This window comes from Orbicella franksi, chromosome 6 (genome assembly GCF_964199315.1).
Source record: "Orbicella franksi chromosome 6, jaOrbFran1.1, whole genome shotgun sequence".
NCBI lineage: Eukaryota > Metazoa > Cnidaria > Anthozoa > Scleractinia > Merulinidae > Orbicella > Orbicella franksi.
In genome coordinates this window covers 10,931,656-10,952,404 of record NC_138150.1, presented here as the reverse complement: position 1 = coordinate 10,952,404, position 20,749 = coordinate 10,931,656, and the positions used below count along the sequence as shown (strand labels likewise).

General features: G+C 37.5%; 3 protein-coding genes across 3 annotated transcripts in view; 2 read left to right on the top strand and 1 right to left on the bottom strand.

Moving 5' to 3' along the window:
* Positions 1-972, top strand: part of LOC145489394 (xylosyl- and glucuronyltransferase LARGE1-like) — a 33,879-nt gene extending 32,907 nt beyond the window's left edge. The window contains exon 23 of the mRNA XM_081468360.1: positions 354-972. Within this exon, the coding sequence (XP_081324486.1) occupies positions 354-450 (97 nt within the window). The 3' untranslated portion in view covers positions 451-972. The remainder of the gene's footprint in view (positions 1-353) is intronic.
* A 4,831-nt stretch (positions 973-5,803) lies between these two features.
* LOC145489398 (nucleobindin-2-like) lies at positions 5,804-18,855 on the bottom strand. Its single transcript, XM_081468366.1, has 7 exons — positions 18,021-18,855; positions 14,153-14,341; positions 13,846-13,936; positions 13,072-13,130; positions 9,352-9,444; positions 7,536-7,763; positions 5,804-6,511 (listed from the first exon to the last, which is right to left on the bottom strand). The coding sequence occupies exons 1-7, from the start codon at positions 18,456-18,458 to the stop codon at positions 6,410-6,412; spliced, it is 1,200 nt and encodes a 399-aa protein (XP_081324492.1). The 5' UTR covers positions 18,459-18,855; the 3' UTR covers positions 5,804-6,409.
* Positions 18,856-19,239: 384 nt separating this feature from the next.
* The window catches only part of LOC145489399 (gelsolin-like protein 1), a 44,108-nt gene continuing 42,598 nt past the window's right edge, over positions 19,240-20,749 (top strand). The window contains exons 1-2 of the mRNA XM_081468367.1: positions 19,240-19,391; positions 19,522-19,611. Coding sequence (XP_081324493.1) covers positions 19,311-19,391; positions 19,522-19,611 — 171 coding nt within the window. The 5' untranslated portion in view covers positions 19,240-19,310. The remainder of the gene's footprint in view (positions 19,392-19,521; positions 19,612-20,749) is intronic.

Sequence of the window (20,749 nt, the reverse complement as noted above, 5' to 3'; positions counted from 1 at the left end):
TTTCCAAAATTTAATGGTAAGCCTTTAATGGCAGGTAGTGTTTAAAAGGGTGCAAACAAAGCACAAACTACTACATTAGTAACAGTGTTTGTGAATAGAAATCTAATCAATTCAAAGAAAAATTCTATTTGTAATCTTTAATTTTCAAAATGTTGGCAAAATATCATCTATGAATGCTGTAGATGAGCTTGGGAACATGAATTCTTAAGCTTTTTTAAAGTTTTCCTTTCCTTTACCTGGAAATCTGCAGTAAAAATTACTGTACCCTTCCAAGCAAATCTAGGTCTTCTAATTATTTATTGTATTTTTGCCCATATTTGAGGGTGGTGTATTTTATTTTTATTTTTTTACAGGTGTGTGAAAAAGCTTAAGCTACAATTCATTCAGGATATGATAGCAAAATATGGAAGAGAACATTTAGGATACATAGACATACTATTAGATAGTTAACGACTACTTGCTTGGTTTGTTATCATCTTAAGCGTGAACAGTTTCAGGCTAAAAGTCAATAGTCAAGGTAGTTTGAAAAAAAAGTTCTTGTACCAACGAGAACTCTGGGAACAATTTTAATAAACAAAATCACTGTGTTAGCCTTTAGGTGATGATAAACCAAGTACAATTACTTTACTTTTCTCTGGCTTCGTGCTGTAATTGCACGTACGGTGCATTTAGCTGGAGATAAAATATTGTCAAATAAGAGTCCTCTACTCCCTGTGCATGTAAATACAGTCGATCTTTCTTGACCTCTCCTATACCCTAAGGCACAGTACTACAAGGGCTTCCTATGGAAGACTGGGCTTGATTTGCCCTGTAATTATGAGAAATTTGATCCAGGATGGCAAACAGTTATAAAACAGTCATTAGGATGTATTTCTTGAATACAAAATTGGTGCTTATGGTAATTTTGGTAGCATTGTGATTTTTTTGGTGGGGAAGGAGGGGGCAGCAGTGGCTTTAGGGAAGCAGTGGGTGGTGGGGGGTAGGGAGGGGGGGGGTTAATGATGCCTTAATCTTTTAATAATTTTTTGTTGAGTACTCTATGGCACACAATGACTTACTGGTTTGTGTCCTGAACTCCAGATTGGGTGGCCATCTTTGAGCCCTTTTCTTGGGAAAGACACATGCTGAATTAACACATCTTTGGGTTGTCATTAATGCAACCGACCATGAAATCCACCACGCAGTTCTCAGTAAAACTATTGCGTTCACTGTCTCGGCAGCTGTACACATCGGAGTTTGAGTTTCTGGGTTATCAGTGTATTGAAATGACATCTTCATTGCAAATTTAAATGAATTTTTTCCACGTTGCACTGTTAAAGCCTCAGCGTGTAAAATCACTCAGACAAAAACAAAAGACGATGGCGCATATAGGAAACTCCCCTGGATGGAAAAATTGGACATATTTCGAACAAAGAATTCAGGTTACAAGTCCATTTCTGTGTCAGGTTAACTTTTCAATTATCTTGCTTGAAGTTTGCTTTCAGCTCCTTTCAGTTACATCGAAAATAATCCCTTTCCAATTTGTACATTTCGAACCTGTTGTGCCCATGCAAAACTACTCAAGAGACTATTTGAAGGGTTTCTTTTAACCAGCCGTGACACTATTCAAACCCTGTACCACTCAATCTGCTGGCAATATATATTTACGAGTGCTACCCTCACGCAGCTTTTCTTTTCATGTATTGTGTAAACCAACCATCGACCCCATAGAAAGTGCAGCATATAATTCTTCTTTACCCTTTAAATACCAACTACGCATATATGCGTAATTAATGGTCGTGCTCTTTATACCACTTGTGACGTCATCAATTTAAATGTCATGAGACATTCTTGATAAGCAGATGGTAGTACTAGGCTAGGCCTTTCCGCACAATGGTCAGGTTTAGATATCGACGACATTCCGACGTCGCAAATTGAAAAACAACGTTATCAGTTTTGGTGCAAAAACGGTGGTAAAATGGTCCACTACGCCTATGATTGATCAAGGTCCATTTCTAGGCTTCGCCCGTAATTAACATCCAACTTTTCACGCAGCCAGAAAGAACATACAATGCAAAAGGTGGCCAGTGTCCAAATTTTGGCTTATGCGCATGCCGGGAATTGAAATTTTGCTCAATTTTGTACCTAATCCTCGAAAAATCTCTCCAATAGCAAAAAAAGCTTTCTTAGCAAAACTTAGGCTTATTTAGCGTCATGGCAGCTTATAAAACCTGACTAAACGGTTAAAAACGGTATTTTTTGGCGAAAGTTTGGTATTCAAAGGGCTAAACCTGCAAGCATGCAAAACTACTAACAGTTTGAGCTTGACAGTTTATTGGGCGGCACCGTTGTTGCGTAAGCATCACAACAAACAAGATGATATTTCACTGCTTTGTACCGGACCTTTGATTGGCTCGATTCGAAAATGTTGGAAAATCTATTGTTTCAGTTCTGCCATCTGATTGGTTTTAGTTGTCTGGGTGGTCCTGGGATGCTTTCCATTATGCCAAAGATTTCAGAAATTTCGGTCGGAATTCAAATGGAAAGGTCCGTTTCCGTTTCTTCTGACCGGAATATTCGGGATCACCTCTGGAGGTGGTCCACTTATTTCAGTCGGAATATTCCGACCGAAATTTACCGTTCCATTTTTGACAAACCGGTTCTTTGCCCTAATTAGGGAATTCGGAAAAGGACTAAACATGGTAAGAGCCATTCCTACTGGTTGACCCGGTTTAATCGGAAAATGTGACCATTCGGTTTGGCATAATGGAGAGCACCCCTGGTTTCCGTGATCACATTGTAACCTTAGGCTCTGTTCACCCATATGTATAAGTCGGTATTATTAAATAACTGAGATACTACACGTGCTCTCATTGGTCGATAGGAGTAGCTAGGAGTGTTTAGGTGAGAGTATGTAAACACGGTTGTGACGTTTTAGATTTGCACGTATTCTTGAGAAATATTTTATAGCAGCTTAGCAGTAGAGTACTTTTTCCGTGTTTACATAGCTTCATCTAAACCCTTGGGGGGTGGGGTTGGGAGAATTCTCGACAGTTATGCAAACTCAAGACAGTCTCGAGTTCTCCGAACCTGCGTTGTGTTTAGATGAGGCTATTTAAACATAGAAAAAGTGCTCTATTGCTTAACCTGTTGGCCAGCTTCAACCTCACAGAATGCAAATCCTGAGAATGACTAGCATGTCATGCAAGGTACAAGGTAGCAAGGTAGCCTGGTTCAGTGACAACAAAATAATCGCTCGTGTTTAGTAATGTTCACATTGACATAAAGACATGATCAGGAAAAATGATTTTTTCCCTAATGTGATTATGTTCATGTTCTGATATTGCTGTTTTCATTGTCAGAATGTTCACACTGCAAGCATAATGACATTCATAATGACATGTCGAACGTTATGTCTATATAGTTGTTATGTCGCTGGTGTGAAATTTGGCTGAATTTTTTAATTACTGAACACTCTCAAGGTACTCAGATCAGGATTAGTAACTGTTAAATACTCTTGAATCTTGAGTAAGGTGATTTAATGTGGACTTTTTATCTCTGTGAGCAGTAACAAACAATATGGAACATTGAAATGAAGTTTTATTTTTAAGCGATGACGTCACAAATGTGACGTCATCGGTTTATGCTGGCACACGACATTCCTTTGGATGGGCACCGCATGTTTGCGCTTATGTCGCGCACGTCGCGCACGATTCTAATTCACCCCTCTGTGGAAGGGAAATACACTCCGGGGGGGGGGGGGTAGTAAATAAACACTGTGTGAGTATTGTATGAGCACTGAACTAAACTTATGTGTTTGGGAAATGCGATAGGTCAAGAGTCTATATTAAATTTACGTATTGGTGAGCGTTGTTTAGGGCTGAACTAAACATATCTGTGGGCTTAAGAATTGAAGAATTGAAGATGAGCATTGAAGAAGTTCGCTGTGTTACGAAACGGTGAGCTAGCGGAAGGTTTTGTCTTTATCAGAACTGGTTAATGTTGCTTAGATTATGGTCTCTTTAATGCAATACAGAGCGGCGGTTGGGTTACGCAACATCTACATGAAAGCCAAAGAATACTCAAGTCATGCAAGAGGGAAGATTTTGTTTATGCTGTTGTTTACATTTTACCTGGAGGCAATGCATCTTTCAACTTTGCAAAAAGTAATTCGCTGAAGAACTAATCCTTTTGCGGTATAAATGAAAACAGGTTATAACTGTGGGTAATCTGATATTTGCAAAGTTTTTAAAAAGCTTTACTAGTACCAATACAGTATACTAATAAATTTAAAGGGCAAAAAGTGAATTACTTGTTTGCAATATTTGCAATTTATCATTATAGTAATACAAAATTAAATTAATTGAAATTATTTATAAATAATCTTGTAAAGTTTTTGGCAAAAAAATATTTATTAGTACTAATAAAGTTTTTTAAAAACTTTTTTTAAAATATGAATTCCCTTCGAAAAGTAAACACAAGGAAGAAAGGTGAATTGCATTATTCAGTTCAAAGAGGAACAATTGAACAAAGGGAACAAGTAAGCTTGCGATGCGAGCGATCACTTGGGACTCTCAAAACCCAACCAGTATGCAAAGCTACTTGCAATACAGCTACTTCCCACACATGTAGTAACTTACTTTTACTTTTAATTAAGTTTAACCAGCCGCCTGTCTGTTTATGTTCCAATTTTCTTAGAACAATTTTAGAAATAGCACGTACACGTCATCGCTTCTGCATGCATTGCATGCCGTTTATTGTAAGTGTTGAGACCGGCAGGTATGAACTATTGTAATATATTTGATTCTGTAATATAATGTGGATTCATAGCAAGTAATGCTAATAATAAAACGTTATAAGATTATTTTCAGTTTCCAGTGTTACCCAAGAGCGATTTAAAACCATGTTGGGTTAACAGAACGTTACCCAGAGAGGGCGATAGCAATGCAACAGAAAAAAGCTCCAAACAAATTTGGGAAACAATATAATATGCCACTTATAACTTGCGAAATGTTGCATTAAAGGTCATACATTATATCTTACATGTGTAACAGTAGAAAATGACTTATTCCTGACCCCCTTATCAGTACATTACAAGACTAGAGAATTATGAAAAGAGGCAAACAAATGCCATTTCGTTCAGTTTACGTTTTAGGACACAGTACATGGTTTGGGTTATTCACAACATCAATTCTTAAAAAAACGTAGCATTGTTCCAAATGAGTACACCTCGCAGGTCTCGGATTGAAATCCTGGTAAGGTTGGAAACCCATTGTGAACAAACAGTTCTGTTGATTGACCCCTTGCAATAACTGCTATCACGTCTAATACTACCAAGGGTGGAAATCACAATAAGCAGAACAAGTGTGGTTCATTTCTTCCCATCAAACAGCAAGAAACGTTAAGAACAATGCATAACTGAATAAGAGTACTAACAGTGTATCTTGTTTGTTGTGCGACAGAGCACGCTGTTCAGTACAGACCTGTTTACCTGTAAATATAAAAGGGAAAACACTCTTCTATTCTGAGAGGTTTCAGGAACCTGCAGTGTGAATTTATTATTCATTTTTTTAATCATTACATTCTATATAAGGAAAAATAAAACATTTGCTTAGAACAAAATAATGGAAACTACAATCCTGAAATGTCTTCTGTGGTCAGATAAATCATTTTGTGGATACAAACACAGAAGAAAAGTTTGATTGCTGTAAATAATTCAGCAGTACTAAGATAAATTCACTACCACATTGTTCTCCTGAGTCTGATAGATACCTCTACTGCATGTGTGTTCACCACATGGTATTGCACTCTATGTACAGTACTGTACAATAGTATATAAAGTTGCTTGTAACTTAAAGGCGGGTTGATGTCTGCAGTGTACTAAAAAGTACTTTATTTGACATTTTCCATTAATTCTTGATTTTTTAATTTCCTAGATGCTAACTAAATAAGATAATAACATACAAAGGGCTACTCCCTTAACCCCAATGTCAAGGCTGCAAGTTGTGATTTCTAAAGCTACATCAGTTCTGTGTGGTTAAATCTTCAGTGGAAGCGGTCAGATTCACACGCACCACAGTCTTACAAAATAAACAGGTTTAGTTAAAAGATTAAAAATGTTCAAAAGTCAGTGCCAATGACAACTTTTTTAACACAAATCCAACTAGTATATTAAGTGCCTTTTCTGATTATCTTATCTGATTATTCTCCACTCAGTAATTTCCAAACTTGAAGTAAACACTTTAATTTAACTGGTTGAACAACACAATGTCTAAAGCATGTCTGGAGAGTCATGTAAAAAAGACAAGTTTAGTAGGAAAGCCATATTGGTCTATGTCTTAGGGATGAATGGCCTAATATGAATAAATCTTTGAGTTGTTTGTGTCTTCTGGGCCATAATGGTGGTTTTCTCCAACTGATAGTATTTCTTTTATGGTGTTTGTTGCTGCTGCTGTGATTCTCCATGTTGTTGCTGTTGCTCTTTTTGCTCTCCTTCTTTATGCTCTTCAAGTGTTGCTGCTACGACTGCTTGCTATTGATCAAATGCAAAAAAAACCACAATATTTTGCTATAATTGAAGACAGTACACTGAAAAGCTAAAAACCTTGCATGTCTTGTCATTTTCACTTGACCCATAATGAGAACACTTCTGACAGTGAAAAGTTTAATATCTTTTAAATAATTCTATCCACGAGCAGTTCTATATCTTGTACATGAACAATTTTCTTATAGACCTTAGAAAACTATTTAATACATGATCTTGTCTTTGATGATCTCTTCTTCAATGGGGTCTGATGTAATCTCACATGTAACAGTGCTAAGATATAACCTAAAAGAGCTATTAGTTAAACTCAATTAACAGCAATTAATTAATTGTACATGCAAAGGGGGTTGGACTGCAGAAGGTAGCTGTGAGCACTCAAGTGTACATAAAAAAGGTATATCTTTGTTTCAGGAAACAAAGGTATGGCCAATCTCTCAAGCAAAATGCTTTTCAGGTAACAAACGTACAGACAATTCGTCTTGTTAAATTGAATTGTTGTTAAAGACTCTGCCTCACTTAATCCCTGTCATGAAAATTAAACACAAGACTTTGAGACAGTCTGGGAAATGTTAGGTTTCTTTCGGATGAGCTAAATTAAACTAGCACTGCCCTTAGGCAAATATTTGTTTGAAGCTATCCATGTTATAATTCACAAATTGGGAAACTAAAATTTTTATTCGCTTCAAAGCGAGAAACTTTGTAATACAAATGAATAACTTGGCCAGGTATCTTTTGTCAGTATCTTGGGGTGTCTCAGTCAAGTGTATCATGCTGAAAGTTCTGAAACTGAGCAGACATCTCAGTACTTTCTTTACCTAATTTTGCGATACTCACATGTTCAGTGGCTCATAGGGAAAAAGTACTTAAATTTGAGCCAATAATTTTATAACTTTAAACTATTTTAAAGGACATTGTAATTAGACAGTGAATCAAAATAACAAACTCAGTTGTCACGGTGCATTAAATGTTTGTTTTTCTTGTCTTAGTTGAGTGAATTAGATGTAATACCAACCTCAGCAATTTTAGTGGCCACATTTTTAACATCTTCTATGGCTTTGTCCTGGGCCATCTTTAATTTCTCCTCTTCTTGAAGCTGTCTCTCAAATTCTGCCAGTTCATCATCTGTATATGGATGCTCCTCCTCCACACTTTTCCAGCCATCATCTTTCTCAAATTCATCTGTCTTACTGGCTGACATGAACTCATCCAGGGACACAAAGCCATCTTTATCCTTGTCAATCTGCAGTTTGTGATGTGTTTGAGTTCAAATTTTGAGTTCAAGTTTAATTGCCAAGTTACTATTTTAAGCTCTAGCAGAACTTGGAATAGCTTGAGCTTGTCTGATTACAGGGTTGCCACCCACCGGAACAAAACAAAAAAAGAAATCCCTGACTTTTCACTAACTGTATTGCAATTTTCACTAATCTTGCAGGATGATTATTCTGGCAATGAATCAACACAAATAGGATGGCTCAGATAATTTTTACAGTTGTAAAACAAAATTGCCTTGCCTATACAAAAATATCTAATAAAATAAGTTGCAGCAACTTTAAGGTAAAATTCCATGACTTTTCACTGACTTTGAACAGGGATTTAGAAATTCCCTGACCTGATACAGCACTCTATGACTTTTCCCTGACCTTAAATCAAATCTAATTTTTGCTGACTTTTCCCTGAGTGTGGCAACCTTGGATTAGTAGTATATACATGCCGTCAGTCCTGTCATCCCAGTTCGCCTGATTAGGATTAGGGCTAGGGTTAGCTTTCACCACAAGATAAGGGTAACATGTGAAACTACAAGAAAAACTCTGATTGAAGTGCTACTGTGACCAAAAATGGCCCTATTCTCCCAGAGGGGAGCTAGGAATTAGTAGTAGTGACCAAAAATCAATTCTACTTTTTCTTTGTATTTCAAAACTATATAACTTAACCACTAAGTGACCAAAATTTTAAGCCTTCATTTCAAAAAGGCACCTCTTTATTTTAACTGAAATTTTCCTAATTGATGGTCCGCCATTACCAACTTTAAAATCTTGAGAGAGCTGGATCAAGGATAAGATGACGTCAAAGACCCACTAGTTTAAAAATGCAATGCACCTGCCTAAATTAATATGCAACATGGGAGTTTCAAACTTTCAGACCTTTAAACTCGTGTTTTGTATGTACAATAAGCTGTGTTTACACGCTGCAATTTTAAGCTAGTGAGTCTTTGATGTCGTTCTATCCTCGATCCAACCCTCTGAGGTCCAATCGGTCAGTCTTGAATGTGAAATGGCAGACTGTGAAATCCTAAACTTGCACTCAAAGAAAACAGCCTTAGGGTAAAATTCGAAGCTCAAGATTTTGCCAGTCAGGTGTCAAACAAACACGCTTTTAAAATCTGAAGGAAAAAGAGAAGTGAATTTTTTGATCATAGTGGCACTTTAAAGGTAAATAACTTACAAAACTGAAAACTATGTGAAGTTAAAAATAAATTTGAATATTTGACTCTAATTCTCTAAATTCCAACTTAGACTCAAAGTTTAACTTGAATTTGAAACTCAGACTTGAAAATTTAACTCAAGTTCATAAATTCAAAACATACACTCATCAAACAAGAGGTATTAACTGTCAAATTAACACTGCTTTGGCAACTATTTACTAGCTTTAAAAATGTCACTTCACTAAATCACTATTTTGATCGCCATAGCTGATTTCTTAAAATTATGTCACACAATATTGTTGAATTCCAGGATCTTCTAGCATTTAAATTTTTCAATTGTAAGACTTACATTGAATTTGATTGGTCAGGTAAATTAATCCATTCAAGAAGCTTGATTCTTAATTACCTCTGACATAACATGTTCTCTCATTCTTGCAATTTCTTCATCTTTTTCCCTTGGATCAAAGTCGTCATCTTTCTCATCATACAGTTTGTCAACCTAAATGGGCAACAAGATGTTAATAAATTATTGCGTTCGTAGAACGCAGTCCTAATGCAGACTTGAGGCAAGTTTCATGTGATGGTGGACCTTCGTCCAAAGTTGCGACACTGATTTAGCCGCCCCGCAGCAGGGGTGAAACGAATGACATCATCGCCAAATCATGTGCTGTACATTTCTTTTGGGTGCAGGTCTTGGTTTCGTTCAAGTGTGGGTTTTTGTGGACATTTACACTGTAATTTGGAAGCTGTACGTAGTCAATGTTTTTCAAGTCTTTCTGACTGGATATCATGAGACTAAAAGATATCACTGTTAACATTAAATTTTATCGATGCCTTAAGGCGGTATGTAGACTTCTGGTGCGAAAGTAGAGTTTAGCCCTGTTAGACGAAATCGCCCATATAGACCAGAATGTCAACCTTGCCCAAACACCTTTACACAAATGCACTCATAATCTATGATAACTCCTAGTATAAAAAATTATAGATTCAGCCAAGGCTAAAAGCAGAGCTCCTGATTGCAATAACTAACCATAAAGAAAAAAGACAATTTGTTTTTCTTGAAGCAGAAAATCAAAAAATGATCAATTGTGAGCATGTGATTGTTCAGTATGTGGTTTTGCTATATTTTCCAGTTAAATTTTAACAAACTGACAATTACAGGCCATTTTTCTGCTCTTTTCATCACATCCTCCCCCCTCGGGAGAATTTTGTCAAGTTAGCTAATTTAGTATGCAAGCCACCATAATGGTGGTCGCTGTCGGCAAAATGTTTATTTGCTCAAAATTGGGGCAAAATCTTTCGGAGATGGAAGTCAGGACATTTGTAAGGATACAGAAAGTAATATGGGACCAGTTGGTGGCTTCTAAGGCTGAATTTATCCAGAAGTAAGCTGTATTTTCGTTTTCGTGCCGAAAGCCACGTGGTGAAATATTATTGGTTTGTTCTGCTGTCTTGTTCTGTTTTTTCTCTTGGTCATTTTTGTAGCCTGCCGAGGCCAGTCTTTCTCCTAAATGAGTTGAAAAAAGTTCGAAAAGATATTCCCATTCAAGTTTAAGCTCTCAGGCGATAATTCTCGAGTTTTTTGGCCGAAACGTTGGCTTTGTTATGTTCGTGTTTTTCGGTTGCTATGGGCGACCATGGCTCCCTTTGTTAGGTCAAGTCTGGGGAGTGAGGTCACAAAAAAAATTCTAATTAATTCTGGTTTTGTTTGATTTCGCTGACATTTTAGCATGATAAAGCTGGATTGTTAAGGAATAGATTTACCTTCTGCCGATGTGTGGTAGCTATTAACGCTAAAGTGATATATCGCTTCAATGTCAGGGTTTTTGAAGAGATTTTTTTGCAACGTGTAGGTTCGGCGTGATTTTGTAATCTGAGATTTTTGTTGACCCTGAAGAAACAAGGTTTGGCGAGTAAACATTACAGATTGCGTAATTCAAAGTTGGCTGAGTGGAGATCTGCGTCTGGTCTCCCACAAAAAAATAAAAAATAAAAAAATAAACTAAGGGTAGAACATGAACCACACTCGGCCCATGGCCATGCGGTTAAAAATGCGAAAAATATTTTTTTGCTGTTCAAATTGAGAAGACTGAGATAAATATTTTGCAAAAAGAATGGTAGGAAAAGCTTTTTTACTTTTTAAGTTTTAACTTAGAGACATAAACTGATTTTGACTCTCATTAACCCCTTACAGCGCATTGACACCTCTATATAAAATTCATCGCCAGTTGTCACGTGTAAAGCGAACTGCGGTGTGATGTTTCATTTGCACATGCGAACTGTTCTCGATCTGGTTCTTTCATCGCAAGCATCAGGACGAAAACCCAAGAAAACTTCTTGCGTGTTTTTGTCTTCGAAGAAGTTGGAGAGGCGAAAATCTGGTGGAACCCACAGGTTCAGCGAGGAACAAGATCCGTTGGCTATGAGCAGCCCACGGTTGCACTGTAACCAAGAAGAATGGTTGAAGGAACTTGAAGACACTAGTTCCATCAATGAAGCTGAAGGACAAACTACAACAAGTGCTAGTCACACGAAATTGCTGGAGAACGGACGCGATTCCAAAACTTCCACAACGGGGGAGTCAAGTGCAGATGTTGACATCGAGATTTCCTCTTTTGGTTTCACGAGGCATGGTTTTAAAAATGTCTGGAGAACGAAGAAGCCAAAACTTGAGCAACATAATATCAATGCCGCCGACGAAATCTTCTAAGTAAAAGAACTCAAGGCAGTTTAAATGCAAACCTGTATAAAGCTCTTGTTATTTTCTCGCTTCTTGGACGATTTCACTGCGACGGGGAATTGTAGATGTCTGTTTATTTCAAGTTGTCATAAGCCATTGTTGTGGTACACTGACCCATTCCAACATCTGTCAGTGTGGAGGGGATTTTTAACACCTAATCATACCATCTCATAAAAAGTGTTTCCTCTTTTTCTCAATAAAATAAAACTGCATATAAGGATGAACATTTTTAGTTCGTTTACTGGTGTCTTCCGACGGAATTGGCTCAAAACCGGCAGGTATGTTCCAGGATACCTCCTTCAAAAAAGGTGTCGGGCTTTGTTTAATTTCACTTCCGTTTCAAAGTTATGGCCTCTTTAGTAGAAGGAAACATCTGCATTGAAAATATCAAACTTTAGGAGGGTGTAGAAAAAAACCCAACCCACATCTGGAAAATCGCAGACACCCTTTTTGAGGGTGATGTGTGAGAAAACATTTCTGATGTTAATGGCGCTGCTCTGATAATTCACGAGCAGAAGCGAACCAGTTTAAGCAAAGCAGTGTTTCTTGGTATTTCTTTTAATTTCACTGCGACAATAACTGTTTAAGAAAATTTCAAAGCTATAATTGTATTCTATAACTATTAAGCTTTCAGAAAATGTTTAGGTTGATAGGGTTTTCTTTCAAAGCGCCAGCATAAGTGCGCGATTTCCAAACACTGTCAATCCACCTATCATGATACCTTAACTTTCTCGAGAATGCTTGAGAATTTAATCGCGGAGTCACTTAGAGAAAAGAACTAAAGTGAGTTGTTTTAAATAGTATTCCAAAAGTAACTGTGCTATGAGTGGATTTTCAGTAGATAATTTTTGCACTTATTGCTCAAACTTTGAGCAGAATCCGTCTTAACATGTCATCACCAGTCCATGCCAAGGATCCAGCACAAGCGGTGGCATGCAATTTGAAGTGGTTGTTGCTATTTCATAAAATTATTATGTCATTCAGCAGAAAGACAGAAGATTGATATCTACAAAACTCAATGTTTTGTTTAATATTCTGCTGTGAATGTCACCTGCAAACACATTTAGAAATTTTCTTGAGATTTCATTCAGCAGAGGGGCGAAGATAATTGACATCTACCAAAACTGAACTTGTGTAAATTTTAAGAATTGCCGTAAACTCAACTAACTTGCATGAGTAAGGCTCAAGCACGAACTTTAAAGACAGATTTCAGGAGGGAAAACTGTCAGCACTGCATGTACATTATTTTACTAACATCTATGCTTTAGAGAGCTACCAAACCTGTAAGAACCCAGTAGGCAATATGTTGTATTACTTCTTGCTGCTATAGCATCTCAGAATTTACAGTGTATATGCATCAGGTTTGTAGATTACATGTACACTTACTTCCTTAACAAAAAGAGCTTCTAATTCCCCTGTGTCTAAGTAGTCATCTCCATTTGTATCTAGGAAGATAAACAAAACATTGACAGAGATAATTAACTCACGGCAGATTAAATAAAGAAATAGATTCCATGTTTCCCGGTATCTTTTCAGTAATTGATCATATTTGAAGTCAAAATGCAGCAAGAATAAAAAAAGTGGCACATAACTGATAATCCGAAAGATGAGTGTGTCACTGAAAAGCACTAGGATGGTAAGTATAATGTAAGAGGCTAGTGTAGAGTTTAATGTGACATGAATGGAAAAATGAGTGACATCAATATACAACCCAGAGTGGCAACATGACTATGTAATTTACAATTATTCCAGTGACGAACGCAAGTTGGATATGAGTTGGCTATAATCATTCCATATCCAAGAAGCGGGACTGCGGTAATTGTTTTATCAAAAACGCCCTCAAAGAATAGACAACTAGACTAAAATAAAAATTAAAACATCCCAAAAAAATCATGCATATGCTTACATATTGTAGAGCATGGTGTAATGGCTCATAACCCATGATGGCTAAGCCAATGAAAATGCTCGAATTGCATTATCCACTGATCCAGTTTTTAATAAAATAGCTATTATTACCATTGTACAATTCAGATGGGAAAGATACAGTCACATTGTTTAAAGTACCTATAATTGTACACTTACAATAACAACCCAGCAAGGGCTAGACACTCCATTGACTGCACTTTACATTTTAACTGTAAAGCTTTATTTAATATTTACCATGAAGCTTGAAAAAAGTTCTTGGTTCAAAATCGTTTGCATCTAGGCCATCAGTTTCTTCCCACACTTGTTCCAGTTGAGCTTTACTCCCCTGCACAACGAGTAGATTATTAAAAATACTACTGTAATAGCCTAATCTCATAGCCAAACAAATGTAACTACAGTTGCAAGTATCAAAGGATAGTTCACATGTAAAATTGTCTTGATCATGCAATACTCAATTAATATTTTAGAACTGTCATCAAAAGAAGTGTAATCTGTGAGCAGAGTTTTCATTTTTACCTGAGAACTACAGGGTATCACTTACTGGATGATGAAGATTCTTTGATGCATTCAGATGTTTCTGTCTCAATGCCTCAAATTTCAGCTCTTCTTCCTTGCGAGCCTTTTCATCCATCTCTTTCAGATGTTCCCTTCTTTTGTGTTCTTTCTCCATCTCATGCTTCTTAAACTCTTGTCTTCGTTCGTTATCTTGCTTATCCATCTCTTCATGGTGCTGTGAAGGTAGTAGAAATTAAGGTACAGCTTTTCAGTTCATGGCTTTATGGGCACTATGGACTTAAAATCCTGGCAATTGCATCTAGGGGAACATGTCACAACAAAACCCTTTAGCTAGTGTGCAAATTCAAATGGGGGTGTCATTAACTGCCATCAAACAGAGCTCCCAATTGAGGAAAATGCTTATGTCTAATATGCTTCGGTACTTCAAATTTTTCAACTTGAGAGCTATGCAACACATGCAGCTCACCTAGTGGTGTGATTCCTCAAGTAAACAAGTCATAACAAAAGAAAAGACAATCATGTTGCAAACAACAGTCTTCCACATAGTCCTCTTTGTGTGTTTAATTCTATTTCCTAACATGGGGATATCTGAACATGACAAAGCACTAAAGAGTTCTGTTTCAATGCTCTGATTGATTGCTATTTATTATCACTCAGAAAAGTCATCATTAAACCATGATTATTATTATTATTATTATTATTATTATTGTTATTATAATCAAAACTATAACAAAATTCTCGAATGTGATTGGCTATCAGCAGCCCGATTTGAGTTGGACAACAAATTGGACAGACAAATTGGACAGTGTACATGTCGTGCTTGTAATTGGACAGTAAGCGTCATTTTTCACACGCTGTTGCGGTGCACTTTGTTGAGTAAACTGCTGTGTTTTTCAGCATTCATAACAACATTTAATCGTTTAGCGCTCAATTGATGGTTTGTTCATTTCTTGAATTTTGTCATAGTTTTGATTAATAGGTAACAGGACATCGCGTCGTCCAATTCAGTCTGTAATCATACTTGTGATTAACAAACCGGATTAAATTGTGTTGATATCAACAGCACAGTGCTGTAAAAATAATTTGAACTTGTCAAGGGCTGATTTTCTAGAACACGGTAATTCGGACAATTCAAATCGCAAGAAGCTTCTTACCAAACTTCCATTTCTACTACACAATTAGATTATGAGCTCTCAATTTCTATCACGTGATAGTTGACCAGGGGGCAGCCCAAGTCAACTTTCACACAGAGAAATTGAGAACTCATAATCAGATTGTTTTAGTATAAATCTAGTAGTTGTTCAAAACTTTATCTAACTTCTCTTCAGACACTTTGAAAATGCCAAGAAGTGGCTGTCATTTTGTTAACAAGGGCACACTGCCACGCTACTCACAGAATAGATAGTGAGTACAGGGTCCGAAATTGTGCTTTCCTGGTCGCCAATGTGACTAAAAATTTTGCACTGGCGACCAGAATTTCACAACTGGTCATCAGCAGGCGATTAACTATTTCATGCCAGGATAATTATACAAACAATAACTTTGATTTTCAGCCAAATCAATTAAGATAACATTCAAAGCCGCCTGCCAATTGGTCACTTACTTTTTACCTCTCTGCTGCTTTTGAAGTATAAAACCGATTTTCCTGTTATTATAAATCTACCAAAATGTTTCACAGCTACGATCAGTGCGAAGCTTCGTTGCCATGTTTTTTCAGCGGTTTCCATAACATACATATTGCGGGGCGCAAGAGGCCACATGCGTTCTTTCGCCATGAATATTTATCCAGGCGAGGTGGTGTCCAAAGATGTTCTGAAATCTTTCCATAATTTATTACCAAGTGGGGACAGGACATCCGCAAAGAAATAAGTTGAAGATTTAGATATTCTCTAGCTGTCAAAAGGTGGAAATTTAGATCCGTCAAAGTGGCCAAAAGATGATTTCAGCACTAGTTTGATTCTTGATGACATCGATTGCAAATATTTTGCCGGCAAGCCTGTGGTGACCAAAAAGTTTGGTTTGTGTTTCGCTGCGAAGGAAAAATTTTATTGACACTTTTTGGTGACCACATTTTTCCTTATGGCAACTGAAAAAAAATTTCAGTTGCCAGTTGGCGCCTGCCTAAAAAAGTTAATTTCGGACCCTGGAGTAGGGTGGCCAATCAGAGAACGGCATTTGTGATAGAATGCTAGTAGATTTATACTAATATATATTAGGACTCCACCTTATAACCATCCTTCTCAAATGGGCACTTATTTTTGGCCAAAACAAAGCTCAGTATATATAATATTTCGGTGAAATCCCCTTTGGAATGACTAATTACTAAAAACATCTATGAAAACATCTTCCAACTTTTTTTTTTTTTTAACATTTCACCATAGTGAGATCATGAGTTATACATGCCAGGGAACAGACCTGCCAACTCTCACAATTCTGCCACGAGTCTCATGATTCTTTTATCTTTTCTCCCAACCTCCCTCCCAATCTCATGATTTTGGGAGAAAAATTCTGAAAAGATATCTTACCTTGATGAATAAAATATTAAAACTAGGAGTAATAGTAGATAAGGAAGTGTGTCCGATATGTTGTGTGGCTGCAGTCTGATGGGGAATGGTAATTATTGCTGCTTTGATAGGCATGAGGTCTTGACTTCTACAGTGTAAATTATAAGTAAAAATCTTTGGGATATGACCTAATTAATTGACTCTTAGACCCATAGAATCAGTAAATTTATGTTGTGACCACAAATCTAGCCATTTGCCATCAGCAAGCTACATAACTCCATGCATGTAAGACTTAACCTTGTTTGAACCAACCATGGTCGTTTTCTGTAGGTGAGCTACACATCTTGGAGCTAGGTTTTGGAGGCCACTCCAAAAAGCTTACTTTTATGTCTTCGCCTATAGCAAGTCAACATTCAGCTTTTCCACTCACCGAAGTTCCAGCCTCTGAAGTGCCCACTACCCTGAAGAAATTCATCTCGAAAGAAGTGACTTTGGAGGCCGTCAGTTTGAAACTGTCTTGGCAGCCAGGCCGTGTTTATATAATGTCATTCTATCTGACTCGAAATTGGTGGGAAGGAGAAAAGCCTGCAACTGACTTGGCATCCTTCACAAGGTCAGCAAAATCCATTTTTTCCAAGCAATTATCCACTTCACAATCTTCGATACTATCATTTTGGAGTTAAAAGCATGTTTGGCTCAAAATAATATGGCTCAAGAGCAGCCATATCCCAGAGTGGTAGTTAAAAAGACTTGTCGGAAGCCATTTGGACAAAAACTCTTGCACAGAATGACATCACGAAACCGCGTTAGCTTGGCTTGCCTTTTGGAGACTCTTGAAAAACCTTATGGCTGATTTGTGAGAGTTGGAAAATTGAAAGAGCAGAATCTTTTTTTGTATTATGTCATTGTGTAACAAGTATACTAGTCAAAATTGAAGTTAACAGAAACTTCTATAGAATTCTGCATTCTAATAGCATGATTCCCAGACAGTCTAACATTGCTCACCCAGACTCTCTCCTCTCTCCTATAATTTACCCAGTTGAATAGGAGGGAGTCTGCACAAGCAACCTTGGACTGTCTGAGAATCAGGCTAGCATGCTGACAAATTTATTCAAACTGAAAAAGTAACAATAATATGTTATTTCATAAAGTGGGCTGAGACAGTGCTGGATACGTACATGTAAACGTAAGCGTTGATGTCAAAAAAAAAATCTTGGTTTCCTTTCATGTAAGACATTTCACGTTTACGCAGATGTGGTAAAATACCCCTGTGTTTTCCCAATAAATTTTATTTGAACAAATCATCAGGATTTATTGGCACAGCTTTCACTTCCCCTTGAAAAGTTGAAAAAGAGACAAATTCAAATTTCCTAACTTTGAGAGCCTTACCTTCCTCAGTAGCTTTTTAAAATCCTCAGGCCCAAAGAAATTGGGATTATCGTCATCAAACAGCGGATTCCAATACTCCCTTTCCTTCAGCCCATTCAAGTGATCGTTCATTTGTCGTCGTATCATTCGTTGTCTTTCCACTTCCTGTCGTTTTAGTTCATCTAGCTTAGTCCTTACATCATGTTTTACAAGGTCTATGTCATCGGCCACTCGCCCAGTTCTTAGTTCTTCGTCAGAAGCGTTTAGTAATCTTTTGACGTAGTCATCATCATTTTCTAAAATTTCAATCACTTGTTTCAGATATCTAGCATACTCTGGGTCGCCTTTCCCTTCCGATTCGTTGTCTGCCTTCTTTCTGTCTTTCCGAACTGGAGGAGCCACGCAAAGAACAACGAACGCGATCACAAAGCAACAAAGAAGGCCGTACTTCTGCCACATTTCGGAACGTTTGGCCCAGAAATCAAACGTATCTTTGGTTCTTGTACCTTTTCTACGGAGATCGGACGACTCTACAAACACTCCTGGACACAAAAACTCAATTCAACTGGGGATAACCGCTTCTTTCTGAGACGTGGCACAATAAGCGCCCGGTGGTGCAGTCACATGGACAGCTGCTCAAACTAACTTCGGTCCTAGTCCTCTCTCACCCAATGTCCACCCCGAACTATTTAACATTGTAATATTTTAAAAAAATTCACTATATTGTAATAAATGGGCTTGGATGACTTCATATACCGAATGAATGTTATAAACGAAATGAGTTACATCAGGGTGTAACAAAAGTTTCTTGCAGACCGCTTTTTGATCGCTAAACAATTACACCTACACCACGTTTCTAATTTGGATGGTGACCGACTGCTGACCAAAGAGCCTGAAGATTCCGGAGAATTTGGTCTCGGGTCGGTCCCCAGGGGCCTCCGAGTGTTCCCCGTGCAGTACTGGGATTCACTATTCCGTCTAGCTACTCCCCTTCCTTGCGTCTCTCCATTTAACTTCATCAATTCAACGTATGCGAGGGTTCAACTGTTTCCTAATTTCGTCAAAATAGCAAAAAAGTCTGTTTGGTCTCCGTGTTGCCTGTGATGTCCTAGAAGCAGTCAGGGGAAGCAGTACGAAGAGACTAGAAGGAAGGCGTGACAAATACCGACAATAATTTATTAGTGCTCGCCAGCCAATCAGGTATGTTATGTTCTTCAGATGTTAAAATATTTTTGAAGGTGTGTCTTCTCGCACAATAATTTACTGGCTTGCAGAGCTGAACTTCAGATTGCTCACAAGTGAAGCCTAGCCATGTCTGGTCTCGTGAAAGCCAAGCATTATGACTGGAAAGACAGCAATTTGTCCTTGTTTGGCTCCGACCTTGAGAAAAATGTAAGAGGCAGTAATAAATTCAGCTAGTAGTTACTCGATGTTGTTGTGCCCTGGACCTCGACAGTAGTCAGCATGTGTCTGTTGCTTTCGTTTCTCTGCTCAATTTCCTTTATTACTTGCTGTTAAACAGCTGAAGAGAGAATCTGCTGAAACAGAAAAGGCTTGGCAAGGAGCTGGAGAGAAAGTTGGTGTGCAAATTTGGCGAATCGTCAAGTTCAAGGTACGTGCAGAACGGTATTACAAAATAAGCATAAGCTTAAATACCTTTAAACTATATTTAAATCAAAGTTATGTTGAATTTAAGATAACAACCTCTTTTTTTGATGAATTTCGGAAATTTAACCGTCTAAATTTCGCACATGATATTTTTGAGGTGATTCTGGCCCGAACAGTTGTAGAGGAACAAACAGGTAAAAAAAACATTAATGGAATGCGGGTGGTCGACACATTCATTACTGCACGCAATATATAATTGCTTCTGGAACTTTGCAGACAGTATTGAGTATATGGGCGTGATAGGAAGAGGTCATGCAATAAAGTGAAGTTGGGTTAATATTTAAAACTGTGCATCTCTTCGCTTTTTTCCAGCCCTTTCTTCCAGTTCTTTGGTGTAAACTTCATAAATGAGCCATTAATTTTTGTTGGCCAGTGACCTCTGTGTCATCGGGTGTTTAAGTAGGTCAGATAGTCGGTGACTTTTCGGAACTTTCGGAGCAATCTCGCGAAGTGAGACCGAAAAACCTTGAGATTTACTTGAGTTTTTTATTGATTTGCATTTTAGGGCTTAGAATTGTTACCTTCTCTTTGAATATCACATTTTGAGTTAAACAATTTAGAGTTAAGCCGAAACATGGCAATATGGTCAGCACTTTGAATGCCTACGATCTCTGACTGCTGACTGCCACAAAGTCAAAATGTAGGACACTGCAGACTCAATTTCCCACAGGCTTTGACATGACATGACAATTATTTTATGGAAAATTGACGTGGAGAAAAAATGAGAGGAAAGTAATCTTTATTTTTTACAGGATAGCCCATTCACCTTGAAGGCTGGTATCCACAGGGGCCCTGTAAATATAAAATTAATTAAATAGTATACTGGACAAAACTGTTCTGGATCAACATTTTACCACAAAAAAATTAAAACAATCAAAGCGATGCACTTAAACCGTATTAAATTCCACACATGGAAATTTATTTTTGTTCAAATCAGGCAAGGAAGACTTGCGTTACGGGGTATTTTTTTGCGGACTAAATCTTAAAAGTACGAAAAATTGGGTGATTTCTCATAAAACTAGTTAAGTGGGCAATTTCTCAGAGAAAATAGTTGTGCATGGTTTACATGAACATCGTAGTGT